General features: G+C 52.4%; 1 protein-coding gene across 6 annotated transcripts in view; it reads right to left on the minus strand.

Annotated features, from left to right (window-relative positions):
- The window catches only part of NFATC1 (nuclear factor of activated T cells 1), a 110,822-nt gene extending 96,872 nt beyond the window's left edge, over positions 1 to 13,950 (minus strand). For 5 of the 6 annotated variants that reach the window (XM_041427518.1, XM_041427516.1, XM_041427514.1 and 2 more), the window contains exons 1-2: positions 13,439 to 13,950; positions 3,531 to 4,629 (exon numbers count right to left, since the gene is read on the minus strand). In XM_041427518.1, coding sequence (XP_041283452.1) covers positions 3,531 to 4,629; positions 13,439 to 13,571 — 1,232 coding nt within the window. In that variant the 5' untranslated portion in view covers positions 13,572 to 13,950. Of the gene's footprint in view, positions 1 to 3,530; positions 4,630 to 9,398; positions 9,651 to 13,438 lie in introns of those variants that run through there. The other variant, XM_041427515.1, reaches the window with a different exon arrangement.
- Positions 13,951 to 13,965: the final 15 nt, after the last annotated feature.

Below are 13,965 nucleotides of genomic sequence, written 5' to 3' on the forward strand. Positions count from 1 at the left end.
CAATAAACTGTGGAAGTAAACACCACAGGGAGCTTTTAAAAGCCACCTATCTATTCCTGGAAACTCCTTTTGGTGTGGTAGACCTCATATATGCCATACACCAAACAAACAAACCCAACCATTTATCTTTCTCTTGAAAAACACTACATTTAGTGCAATCTCAAGTGTTAAAGGGCAACACACTCCTTGGATTAAATAGATTACATTTGATATAAATACAATTAACTACTTTTCAAAGAGTAAGAAATTGCCTCCAGGAAATCTCAGGTTGTGTTTAATCAAATACAGCAGGTGAAGAGGAAGTAATATAAAATGTGCAAGATACTCGGAAACGTGGCACTTTGGTGAGTGACTATACTTTTTGTTGGGATATAGGATGATTTAGTACCTGCTTATGAGCAGGTACAGAATACAAAAAAAATGGGATTTTAGTTTGGAAGTAGCCACTAACAGTGCCCCCATAGCCGAGGGCAGAAGTCCAGTCCTGTACTTTCATTTTGGCTTTGACATTTTTGCCCACAAGACATTCTGCATTGCATAGCACTTAGGAGAGATGGAGAAATGGCACAGAAGGAACACCACTGACACAGCAAGGGTTTGAGAAAAACAGAGCCTTCCCTGCTTGTACAGTAACTGCCCAGTACAGTGCTTCTCTTAAAATTATTTGCTACAGTAACTCTATTGTAGTAGATACTACAGACAGAAACTTGTTGCATTTGAATAAGAGTGTACAATGCACAAATACCAAAATAAAAGGAAAATATGTTGGAGAGAAAAGCTGAAAGAGAGCTTTGCAACGACCATCTCTTGACTCTCTGCATCATTATTTGCCTCCAGAGCTTTTTTGAGTCAGACTGGTATATTTAGATAACTCATTTTGGTCTAGAAAAGGTGTGATTCCCATTGTTACCTCAGTGCTTGTTCCAGTGCTTCCCCTGAAATGTCTGCTTGGTCTTTAAAAATTTTCTGCATCCAAAGATTTGGTGCAAGGCCCTGGGCCAAATCCCCACCAGCCCTGGGTTAACCTGTGCAGCTCAAGCCTCAGCTGTAAAGTCAGGCTCTATCCTGCCACCCTGTCCTGTGATCCTCTGCACCCACGAGTCCCATGCAGGAACGGTCACATGGTCACAGTCTGGAAGGAGATGTGTGAGCCCAGATCTGCACCACAGAGCCCATGGCCTGGGGACTGGGCTGAGCATCCGAGCTCACAAAACACATAAAACTCTATTTCTGTTAAGTCAGGCATTATTATAGTCTCATTATGTACTCATTATTCCCCTGCTCTAGGATTTGAAAAGCCTAAAGTGGACTGAACTTTAATTATGACAAATTAAAAATATCATAAACTTTAGTAACAATAGCAAAAAGCAGTTTCCTTTTAAGACTGATGCCCACTATAAAATCTTGGGAATGGAGACAGCACTCAGTTGATGGTGTGCCTGGACCTGCTCCCTCCTGCTCACAAAGAGATGGGAGGGAAAGGCGTCAGTGATTTTCCAAGGCATGCTGGCTTTTGATGAAAACTGTGCTGCATATTCAGGAAGAGACAGAGGAGGTAATCAAATCTGGTTATCTCAAAATCATTATGACCGGGTAGATTTTGGATCCTGAGTTATTTGTTGGAATCCATCCCTCCAGCCCTCGCGTTTGAAATAGAACAGATGTGTAACATAACAGGAAAAAAATCCAGCTCTGTTGTGACAAATTCTCAACCAATTTTTTTGGAAAGATTTAAAATAACAGTTTCTGTTGCGTAGGCTGTGATCCTGTTGACGTCCGTGCTCACTTGCCCAGTACTTTCATATACATAAAACGAGGGGTATTTTTGGTGGAAGGAAGCACTGTCAGTATATCTGATTGGTAAAATAACTTAAAAATCACATTTCAACACTAACTTCCAACTGCACTAGAGCATGAGTTAATGAGATCACATGGAAACATATTGCAAACCAGGAAACATATTTTATACAAGACCAAAACAGTGGAAAAAATGTTAAATACACAACATAGTGGGGCTTCGTTCTGTGCACTTCACCTTTCTTGTTTGTGTTAGCGCACAGGCCCGCCGGGTGCCTCCTGACGGACCGCGGCACAGCGCCTATGGCTGCTTGCTGCAACGGAAAGATAAAAGCCTGTTTGGTCAACCTGCCCTATTCCTGCCCTTGAAGTCATCGGCAAAAAGCTGCCCCGACAGCTGAGGGCCAACCTCTCTGATGATTGTGGGCTACTTGGCACTGCAGTGGGTAACATGAAAGGCTTTTTCTGAGTAAATGGGAAGGCTCTAAAGGATTTGCCTGGCGTTATAAATCTCCACCCAGCCGAAAGACAGTGAGCGCCTAACTCTGGGTGGCAGGACCCAAAGGGGTTGCTGCGTTTCCCAGCGCTGAATTGAGGCAAGGTCTTGAAAGGAGCTGGGCAATGCAGAGGAGAATGAGAATGATGAGGGAGTGTGCTGCAACATAAAGAGCCATGGACCACTCCACCTCAGTTTCAGGAGACAGCACTTGGCAGAGAGGCGCTGGCTGAAGAAAGGTGAGACTGACAAGGCTGAGAACCAGGAAATGCATCGCTAACTAAAACACTTCAGCTACACACGTACTGCTTTCATTTTGAGAAAGGCAGCTTCACTGTCAAGAGCAAGAAGCCATGTGTGCTTGGGGAGGAGGAGGAAAGGGGGTGACCATCAGAACCAGGGACTAGGAACAGCCTACAAGCCCTTGGAAAGCTGAACTATCTTCCTGCACCGCACGCTTGTGCACATTACAGCTTCCAGAAGACTCCAAAATAAAGTCTATAACTACGACAGAAAGAGAATGCAATGAATGTAGTTCAGATTTCAGCTATTCTGTGCTGCTTCCTACCCAGAGCCCTGTTGTGGTAAATAAATTTGGTGAACAGATTTAACCACTATCAGCTGAAAAATTAGTTTTTCTTCTTTAAACAGGAGTAGTGGGGAAGACAGAAAAAAACAGAGGATCACTGTCCAGTAGAGACAGAGAAAGAGTGATAGACAGCCTTCAGACAAGCTGAAATAATTTCAGATAAACTGAAATAATTCACAAAAAAAAACATATTCCTAATTAACTTGTATTCATTGTGCACAAAGCATAAATGTAAAAGGCCCTGCAACAATCACCACAATGAGATCATGTCCTTGTCCAGCAATATAAAAATACTGAGACATAATAAACTTCAAGTAAAGTCACGGGTATTTTGGCACCAAATTATCCTGCTCCCTGAGCTTCTGAATGCCTGATTTCCAGACTTCCCAGCCTGGGGCTCATACCCTGGAAAGTGGATAACTGGTTACAACCCATGCATAGCCAGCTCCTAGAACAGCCTCTTTTACCCTTCAAGGCTTGACTCGTGGTCACACCACACCAACAACAGAGGCAGTGTCACAAGACACAGTAAGTGGAGTGAGTGGATGGGTATATTTGGCAGGAAACAGAGACAGGAAGGGGAAGGAGGAAACAAAAGCATGCAATACAGATACTGCTGGGATTGTCCTGTATGTCAAGGTTCCTTACCTCATGTAGGATGTTGGAGATAGAGGCTTTGGTTTGGCCCACTGGTAGGGATGCTGTGGCACAGACAGGTACTGCTCACAGAAGTTTCCTTTCCTGATATGCTGAAAGCTGGAGAAGTCTTCTGGTGACAAATCAGCAGTTGGCGATATGGTCCCATGATCCTCGCCAGCCGGTTCAGTTTTGAGAGTCATGGATGGGGTGTGATCAATGGTGGTCTTCCTCGACTTGATGGGAATCCCGTCATTCATATCGATGGTGCTGTCAGTGGTGAGAGCGTTGATGGCAGCAACGATGGCGGAGCTGGTGTACTGGTTTGTGTTCCCCAGCCACGTGTCATCCGTGACACTCACTCGCGGCGAGTTTTGCGGAGAAGGAGTGGGGGAGTGGTGTGGGGAATAGGAGGTCTGCCGGCCATTGAGGCTGTACTTCCTTTTGTTGCAGGGAGACGGAGGCCTGGAGTTGCGAGCCCCCAGCCAGTTCTCCTCTGTGATGCTTGTTCTGGGAGATGTTGATGGAGAGTGCCTCGGGGAGCTGAGCAAAGTACAGGCCACCATGCTGCGCTGGTAGCCCTCCTCTGTGTCAGTGGTCTTCGGAGAGACACACGGGGACTGCCACGGAGAGGTCTGAGGTGAAGTGTATGGATATGAGTAGTTGGACTCATAGGAAGATGCTTCCGAGTTGCAGCTTCTGGAAGACAAGCTACTCGCTGGACTGAGGCAGGACGGGTCTCTATATGCCTCGATGTTCGGCAAGTTCAAAGTGGCAGTGGAAGGCGACCGCTTGGCATTAGGGATGGCCTCCTCCACCTCATCGTGGAAAAACTGGTTGTTGTTATGATGCAATCCCATGTAAGATGTGATCTCAATTCTGGGGCTCTCCAGAGCTGGAGCTCCATTAGGTCTCATGTTTGGTGGCAAATAGTACTCGGAGGCTCCACTGTCAATGTGTCCTCCATATCCAGAGGGATGGTTTGTCGATGGGACAACTGAAATGACGGGATTTGATGTCTGCAGGCCATGACATGGAGTTGACAATGAGGAATGTGCCACATTTAGAGGCAAGCCAGCATTTACATTTGAAGATGCATAATTATAGTGTTCTGGAAGAAACAAACAACAAAGAATGACATGAGGTGCTGCACAAATATACTCACTTAGTAACATACCCAGCTGAAATGGTGGGACATGGCACAACACACAAAAGCACAGCTCTCCATGACAACACAGCCCAGAGGTGTGCCATGTTGGGCGAGGCTGCAGACTAGCATCCTTGAAAATGCCACTAACTGAACAGAACAAGATGTCTTGAGATGGGGGATGTACACAGACAGAGCTGGTCTTGAGGACATGGTTCCTAGGTGAACCTTCAAAGCAAAAAAAATTCAGTCTTCAAATGACATTGCTTCAGGATTCTGGGAGACCGCATCATTCAGAGATGTGACTGAAGAGATGTGTTTTTACATAAGTGAGCCTAACTCCCTCCCTGAAAAGTTGGAATACACAAAAACTGGACAAAAAAAACCCAAAAGTGGAGGCAGACTAAAGCAAAGAAAAAGATCAACTGCATTCTGTTAAAAAAAATTATACACAATCGAAATTTCCATTACAGCAAGTTTCCAACTGGTTCCAGTTAACTAAGATTTTGGAAAAAGATGGATCTATTGATCTGCTCTGGTTTCTGGGACCACTTATCCTCCAGCCCAACTGGCAGAGGCCAGGTGAAGGATAAACATGGATGTCTCACTACTCAGCGACAGCTGAAATTCCACTGCAATTGCTGGTTATTGCACACGCCACATCAAGTGCTGCCAGCAGCGTGCTCTGGGCCAGCTCTCCAACCATTTAACAGCACCGGGTGTATAAAAGCAAGAGCAGAGCTGCACAGCCACTGTGGAAAACTTAGAAGGTGACAGATCACATCACAGCTTTGTGCCAATGGGCTCCCTGACCAAACACAAGTAACAACGTGCCCTTTGCATGCCTCCATCCCTGCTGCTCTACAGGGACCAGCATCTCAAAGCTGGTCAACATGGGACCATGTCTGCCTTGCCTTGCTGCACTCCTTCAGCTCTGCTCCCCTGTCCCAGGGATGCACATGTGACTCTTTTTGCCACTCAGAGATATTGGTGGGCTGCCCATGGGGGAAATGGGAAGCCCTCAACCAAGGACAACATGCCCCTGGTGCTCTGAGCTGTGGTGGCATGATATAGGGAGGCTCTGTGTCAGCAGGACACATGAGCCAGACACATAAGCCCTAATGCCAGTATCTCTTACTTTACTGGGAAAAGAGAGCAAAATCTTTGAATCAGGGACAATAACTGCTGAACTCTGAGTCTGGGTAATGCTGGTGTACAGGTTCCTCTCTGAAGGAAGAGCCCCAGCTCCAGCCCCAAGCTGTGCTTGCAATGCATCAGCCTTCCCTGAGGTTTATTATGGCAGCAGCATCACTTTCCTGAAGGACAGAGGGAAACTACATGCCCCGTGGCCACAGCCAGTCCACATGGGAAACCTGTCACCTTCTATCCCAGGAGGCAAGTTCCCTTGGCAGTCATCTTGCACACCTTCCCTCGGAAGATATGGAAAGGCTGTGTTAATTACTGCAGCTGCTATTCCGGAGGCGATCAGGGAGCTCTGCAAATGCAAATGAGCCTCCAAGCTGGTAACCAGCACAGCCAGCTATTCTCTTTCTCTTGTTTATCAGCTCAGCCCTCTCTGGTGTCATCCACCTGTGATCCCACGCTCACCTTTCTTGCTGGCAACGACTCCAAGACAAACGGTACTTAGGAAAAATTAATGTGCTGTAGCAGCTTCACAGCAACTCCAGCTGATGCATGTCATAGCAGGTAACAGTTGGGAATGATGAGCAATAACACGTTTTGAACTTGCTCTCTAGTCTGCCCTCAGATACTGGCCATTTGCTCAGGAAGGGTCATTAAATTACACTGCAGTGTGCCGCAAATAACACTGGATTATTCAAAACATGCTGCAGCTTCATGCTCTATTCAAACAATCAGGGAGGCAGGAAATACAGCAAAAGACAAAATCCAACTGCATTGGTCACATCAAGGTGCAGATCTGTCGGGGGATCAGAATTCCCTCCATCCAAATTTGTCTTTTGTTGCTGCCCTGCCACCTGGCCACACCACCCAGTGTCACCGCAACCACCACCACTTCCCTCCCTCCTGCCCGTCATGGAAAAAAACCCTGACATGGTACAACTGTGGTAAAACCTTGCCTGATTCAGAAATTAGCTCAGAGAAAGGATCTAGAGTAGTGCCTTCAGGGCAGCTTCAGCCCCTTCACTGCCTCCTCCAGCTCCAGAGGAAGGTGATGTCCATGTCCACACTGCTGCTGGGACACTGGTTACGCTCTTCTTCCACATACCCTTCCACAGCCTCCCGCTCTGGCATACAGCTGGAAGGCACTGGTGACATGGCACAGCTGGGAACCACTCCCAGCCAGTCCCTACCACACAGCCGGACAGCCCAGGCAGGGGACCGGGGGCTTGGCAGGCTGCCCCAGCTCTGCACCCACCAGGCGGGCTTTGCCTCTGCTGACTGAAGAATCAGTGCTTTTAGATCTTGCATTAAAAATAAATAGGTAAACAAACAAAATAACATGGACAAGTTCTGTGAGCCCAGCAGTTTGCTCAAATGCATGACTAGGGTGAAATTCAAACACTGCAGTCCGCTGGAAATCTGCAGCCCAGACTTAATAGGCAATACAAAGCTCAGACAAGCCTTTGGAATCCAGTTTTAAAAGAGTTATTAAAAGAAAGGCTCAAGTGCCATAAGCAACAAGTTCCTTAATTCACATGACAAGGAATAAAGGAATAGCCACTTTTAGAACTATTATGCTTTTTTTTTTTAAAGCCAACTTTTAAAGGCCCAAGAAAAATAACGGCATACAACTCATAGTTTGTGTACAATAGTATACAAAATAGAAAGATGCAAGATCCAAAGACTTCCAAACATATTTAGGTATCTTAAAATTACAGGCAGCATGTAGAAAATAGGGCCACCAAATATAAAAGCCTCAAAGACAGAACTAGGAACAAGACAGAGACCTTGGTTTGTGGGCTAAAAACCACCAGCTAAAATTTCTGAAGTAAGCTCATTCCCCAAAACTTCCATATTTACAAAATTCATCAAACGCACATCCATAGTCAGCATTTATAACATGCTGGCATTTTCATTCACCAGGGTGAATGAGACAGGTAGAAATAAAATCCTGCATTCCCTAATGTAGCTATGTAGGATATTTTGACAGTCCTGATGCAGATAAGTGGCAGGTAATGCCTTTGCCATGGCATCCCAGCTATGACTGTGATTCACAGACGCACCCAGGACGAGTATACAGACTACCAAGACACATTTAACAGGGTATTTTAATATCCAGGGCCAAACCCCTGTATCAGATAGACCAGTGCAGGTTTGCATCAGTTCTGTTCCAACAAATCCACACTTATGTTAAGTATCACTAGGACAAGAAATTGGACCCTTTTGAGTTGTGCGCACACCTCCACGTATTACATTTCCCTTTGCAGCAGTTAAAAAGCTCCTTTTTTCCCTCTAGTTAATTTCACAGCAAGCAAGTTTTATTCCTTTCTATCATTAATGGGCTGATCCTGCAAGGCACTGAGCACCATCATTTTTTATTTACATACTTTAAATAGGAATGCTGAACACCTGCAGCTTGTAGGGTCTTTAGAGAAGATGAGGGCTGTCTTACATTGTTCAAGATGAAGCCACATCTATGTCTGTTTGAATTCATGCTTTCAAAAATGCCTAATGGAGTTAGGTACTTTTCTCACACTAGGACTTAGACATAATTTACTTAGGCCTCTCCACTGTAGACACTTAGGTGTCTAATCACTAGAATATTTATCTGAAAAGCTTGGTGTGAAACTCTAAAAACTGCCTTCTAAAAACGAGAAGCTCATGACGACTATTTGGACACCGACATTGTCCCAGAGATGTGGGCAGTTGGGGAGAGCTAGGAAGGTGCAAACATCTTTGCTCATATCCTGGCAGGCTGCGTTAGGCAGGCAAGGATTTGCAAACCTGCTAGAATTTACAGGCAGAAAGATAAGACATGGAGCAAACACAGCCCTTCTCTGAGGCAGCGTTAAGTCATCCACTTGTACAAGAGCTTTTTACGGTGACCCGCTGTCACCGACACTGCAGCGAGTTAACCACGCACCAGGAAGTGGCAACCTTCTCTCTGCCAGTTCCAGCCTTGTTCGCCTCATTTCCACCTCAAGCATTGCTTCAAGCCATAAAAACAGACAGCCGGACCGAGACACCAGAGTTAGAAACAGTTGTGACGCGTGACAAATTCACGCCCGTTATTTTTATTTGCGGATGACCTTCAAGCTAAACCCTGAGCCTAACTCCGGCTCACGGGGGATGGGGAAACGGGGCTGAAGTGAGTTCTCAACCGGCCCATCTCTGTCACGGGCAAGACCCAAAGCCAGGGGGCAAGCCGTGCGAGCGGTCAGCGCGGGGGTCCGGATATCTCAAACAACTCCAAACTTCTAAAAACTCTGCATCGACGGCCTCCCGCGTCGTCTCCCCTTGCACCTCGTTCGACTGCTGCCAGGGATCCGCCGGAGGAGCGCCGGCCGCCCGGTCAGGACGCTATCCCGATGGCCGCGGCCCCGCTCGCTGCTGACCGGCGCGGCTGAGGCGACAAGCGCCGCCCGGAGCCGGGCCGACCTGTCCGGCCGGGATTGCCGGCTCCCCCGCCCCGCTCTCCGGGAAGGGAAGTAGCCTTTTCCCCTCCCGAACGGGGCAGCGCAAGGAGGAGCCCTGCAGCATCCCTCCGCCGGCACCCCCGGAGGTGCCCCGGCCGCCCCGCCGCGACCCACCTCCACCCTCATCGCTGTGCTTGAACTCGAAGAGGAAATCGAAGTCAAACTCCTGCTCGGCCTCCACGCCCGTCATGGCTCCCGCCGCGACCCCCTCCACGCTCCGGCACCCTGGCAGCGGTGGTGGCGTAGCCGCGGCCCGCCCCGTCGGGCTCCCCCGTCGCGCCCGGACACCTGCTGCCGGCGGGCCGGGCTGCGCGGAGCCCCGGCACGGCGTGCGGAACGGCGGCCGCTGCTCCGCTCCGTAACGTGATCTCGGCCCCGACGGGCGGCCTGTCTCGCTGCCGCCGCCGCTGCCGCCGCCTCCGATCCGCCCTCCCGCCCGCTGTTGATGTTTCCGGGTCGATGCAAACAACCGCGGTGCCCGGCCCCCCCGCACCCTCCCGCCGGGGCTCTGCCCCTGCAGCGCAGCCCGTGCTCCGCGGGGGGCCCTCGCCCCACCCGGGGGACCCGGCACCGGGGGAGATCCAGACGGCCGAGGGCTTGCCGTGGGCGGGATGGGGAGCCCGGGGGTGGGCGGGGAGCGGGACTTCACCTGGTCCCGACCGGCGGTAACGGCGGGGGACCGGAGCGGCTCCTTCAGCGCTTCAGCGGGAGGCAAGTGGGGAGGAAGCGCTGCTCAGCCCACTCAAGGGGGACACCGGTGTGTCCCCTCTTCGCTGACGACTGATAAAGTTTCTTCCGTAAGTGCCCACCACGCCGCGTCTGTGAGCCAAGAGGCTCCGCTTTCATTTATTTATTATTTATTTTACTTAGTCGCAGCACCCACTAGTGCCAGCTGCTATAAAAAGCGCAGTAAAGCGGGACTCGGAACCCTGCCGGCCGCCTCTGTGTGTCGGGGAGTGAAAGGTGCTCTCCGGGCCGCCGCCAGACACCGAGAGTGCGCCTGCAAAGGGCTCCGGTGGCGGTGCTGGCACGGCTCTGCCCGGCCTGTCACTCTTCCCGCTCGTACAGGATACAAATTAGGGAAAAAGTAAATTAAGACTTTCTTTATGTTTCCAGGTGCTCTCCTGTCATGTTACACCGGGCCCGTCTAAAGGTCCCCGCCAGGCAATGGAGAGCCCGCCCCAGCAGCTCGGCTCCTCCTCAGTTGCCGAAGCTTCAGGTCGGGTTTCAAAAGGAACACTTTTTTTAAGCAGTTTTGGAAATAGTATTCTCTTATAAACTCAGGGAATACCATTTTCCAGGCTTGCGACCAAAATCTCCGTTCTAAAGTGCCAGGAAAACACTTTTTTTTTTTTTCCCTTCCTTCTGAGCACATTATTCTTTCCCCCCTCCTCGCCCGGACGAGCCTCGCTGCAGGTTGGGCTCTCGCAGAGGCCGAGGTGGGCTTTGCCCCGAAGGGGCCGTGAGTGCCGACGTGCCGGGGCTGACTCACTCGAGTGTGCTAAAGGCCTTGACAGCAGGGGAACACCTCCTCCTGCGCCTGCCCCGACCGTGGTCGCCTCGGGGTTCCGGCTCAGGCCGCGCCGCAAGGAGGAGCGGCCCGCTTCACCCGTGCACATCCCTCAGCGTATGGGTACGGATGTGCCTCCTGTCCCCCTGCCCAGGGCCTACAGGATGGACAGACGCCTTGCCCCAGCCGCCAGGCCCCCGGTGCCACCAGTGTCACCCCCCCCCTGACGCCACTCTGCTCCAGACGCCCATCTCCTGGAGTGCCCTGGCGGGGAGGCAAGGAGAAGCTCCCAAGCACCTGCAGCCTCTCCCGCCTGTGGTACCTGCAAGGCTGCTGAATTGTCCCACACTATTTACAGACGGCTTGATTTGTCAGTGACATTAGTGTTAGTACTGTCAATGAAATATTTCGACTGGCGCCCTTCCCTTGGAGAAAGAGGAAAGACGTGCCATGAAAAGGTTAGAAACGAAGCGATACCACATGTGCGGACCGAGTAACAGTGGCCGTCCTGCTAACAGTCTAGTTCGAAACAGTGTCATTGAACTGAGAAGAGCCGAGCGATGGGGAGGCGGTGCGCCCTGGCAAGGCCATTTCCGTGTCACCAGCCGCCCTTGCACGACCCACGGACCGATCTACCAGCTCAGCCACTGCCCACCCAGCCTCTCCTTGGAGTTAACTGGAGTTGTTCCAACTCCATAAAGCAGATTCAACAAGGGATGCATCAAACGGTCTGCTCCAGCTGCACCCCGCCAGCCTGAAGGGGAATTTAACTTGTCCACGGCAGTAAACCTGGCATAACCACTGGCATTTTCAAAAGTGAAGGACTCCACACCTCTCTACCACCCAAAGAAAAAAGAGTCCTCCCACCGGGACTCTGCGCATTTTTTCCCAGACTAAACAAGAAATAAGTATTTTCTTTCATTGTTGTAGTTTGGCAATCAAATGGCACCTTAATTTGCAGGCAGCAATCCTGACGTGCACGTCTCCCTTACGTTTTTCCTGGACTGGGTCACGCTTTCTGGCTGGACTAATTTTCTTAGTCCCTTACAAAATACACCACTGGGGAAGAGAACTGTCAACGAGGGTTAGCACATTTTAACATAGGCATCAGAAATGCCACAGAAGTAAAGAGGGGGGATATTTTTTTTTCTTTTACAAGAGACTGCAGAACGCTTTTTATGTCAGCTGCCTCTGGATGTAATTTTTACAAATGGTGCATTCAGTGCTCTTGGAGCCCAGGGCATTGGAAGCGCCGTGCGCACAGCCCACGGATGCCTGAGTGTGCGACTGGCACGCCAGCCACTTCTATTAAATACAGTATAATTAACTTCCATCCCAAAAGGCTCTCTGCTTCGCAAGCGGAACCACAGTCAGAGCCGTGCTTGTAGATTTCGCACTGGCAGAATCTTGTCAACTGCAATGAACCCCTAGGGTGAAAACAGCTGTGTAAAAATAAATATTAAAAAAAAAAAGGAAAAAAGAGAGAGAGAGAGAGAGGGAGAGAGATGGTTCTTGAGCTTCTTTGAGCTTCTTTCCAGCTTTCCGGGGACAAACCCGGGAAATGGAGTCCCGTTGTCCCACGCTGCGGAAAGAACGCGGCGGACATGGACACCCCCCCACCCCACCCCCCACTTCGCTTCTTCACAACTTTCTCTGCCCGGGACGTGCGAGCTCACTGCGCCCTGCCCGAGCCCCAGAAGCAGCCGCTGCAAAGCGGCGGAATCACCGGATAGGGAGGAAACTTGGGAGCCGGGGAACAGCCGGGAGGGGAACAGGGAGCCGTCGGGCCCGCAGCGGGGAGCCGGGATCTGCCTCACACCTGCCGCGGCGCTGAGACGATGCCCGGCAGGGATGCCCGCGAGGTCCCGCTGCCGGGGCCGAAAAGACCCGTAAGCCTTGGCAAGGTCCGAAAGTTTCGGCGGTAGGTGGACAGCGATGCTCCGGGGGGAGAACAGTGTCCCGACTGGCAAGAGGGAAGGGTGAAGTCAGCCAGACGCTACCCATGGCAGGGGCCAAGTTCAGCCCGGAGGAGCTGCGCGCGTCCCGAGCCCCGCTCCCACCATCTGTCCCTCTAGAAACTTTGCCACTGTGTTTTCAGGACACTTTCCGCAGCAGGGGCAGAGAAGAAGCCGTGATTCAGAGCTGAGATAGAAGGGCAAGCGCTCCCCCGGAGCCGGGACGGCGGCGGCAGGGTGCCCGCCCGCCGGGGGCGCGGGGTGCGCGGGGCGGCAGAGCCCCGCAGCGCGGCCGCGGCGTGCCCGCCTCTCTCGGTGTGCCTGCAGCGCCGGTACGGCGCCTGGCACTGCCCGGGACTCCTTCCTTTACCCAGGAACGTGGGTTGGCTGCAACGATGGGCTGTATACTGACCTCCCCCAAATCAAATCCCGGGATGGGGAGGGAATCCCCTAGCGTGTGCCCCTGACAGGATCCCAGGCGCCCTCGTAGCTCCTCCGGGAGCGGGCCCGGGCCCAGGACCGGCGGGGAGCGGCCGGGAGCAGCGGCGCGGCCGCGGCGGCGCCGTGCGAGAGGCGAAAGAGACACCTATTGGCAAGCGGCCGCCGGCGAGCCTCCGTGCCGCCGCGGGGAAACACCGGGGGACACCGCCGCCCGCCCGCCCTCCGCCCCCCGCAGCGCCGCCCGTTACCTTCCTCCGCCGCCTTCATGGTGCTGCCGAGCGGGCGGGCGCCGTCCTGCGGGGCCGCCGCCGGCCTCTCTCTCCCGCTGGATGGGTCCCGCGACGGCGGCGCGGCGGCGGCCGACGGGGCAGCGCTTGGCATCCACCCGGCGGGGCGGCGGAGCCCGGCGCCGCGCCCTGGGCCACTGCCGGCCCCTCGTCGCCTGTCCCGCCTGTCCCGCTCCCCCCCGCCCGCCTTCACGACCCGGTGACCGGGGCCGCGCCGCCCCCAGCGTGGTAGCCGCGCCCGCGGAGGCACACGAGCTCGCCGCCGCCGCCCCCCCGGGGACGGGGCATGGAGAGGAGGGCGGGTGTGCGTGGGGACTTCGGAGGCACTGCCCGCGCTGAGGCGGCGGGACGGGGCGGCGGGCGCTGCCGCCCGCGGAGAGCTGCAGCCGGGGGACGGGGGCAGTGAGTGTGCGGAGCGGGGAAGTCTCGCTCTGACGCAGGGCTGCGCGCCCGGCGCCGCCTTTTTAAAGCTGGAAAACACCCCCCCC

This window comes from Onychostruthus taczanowskii, unplaced genomic scaffold, assembly GCF_017590055.1.
Source record: "Onychostruthus taczanowskii isolate IOZ18803 unplaced genomic scaffold, ASM1759005v1 scaffold115, whole genome shotgun sequence".
Taxonomy (NCBI): domain Eukaryota; kingdom Metazoa; phylum Chordata; class Aves; order Passeriformes; family Passeridae; genus Onychostruthus; species Onychostruthus taczanowskii.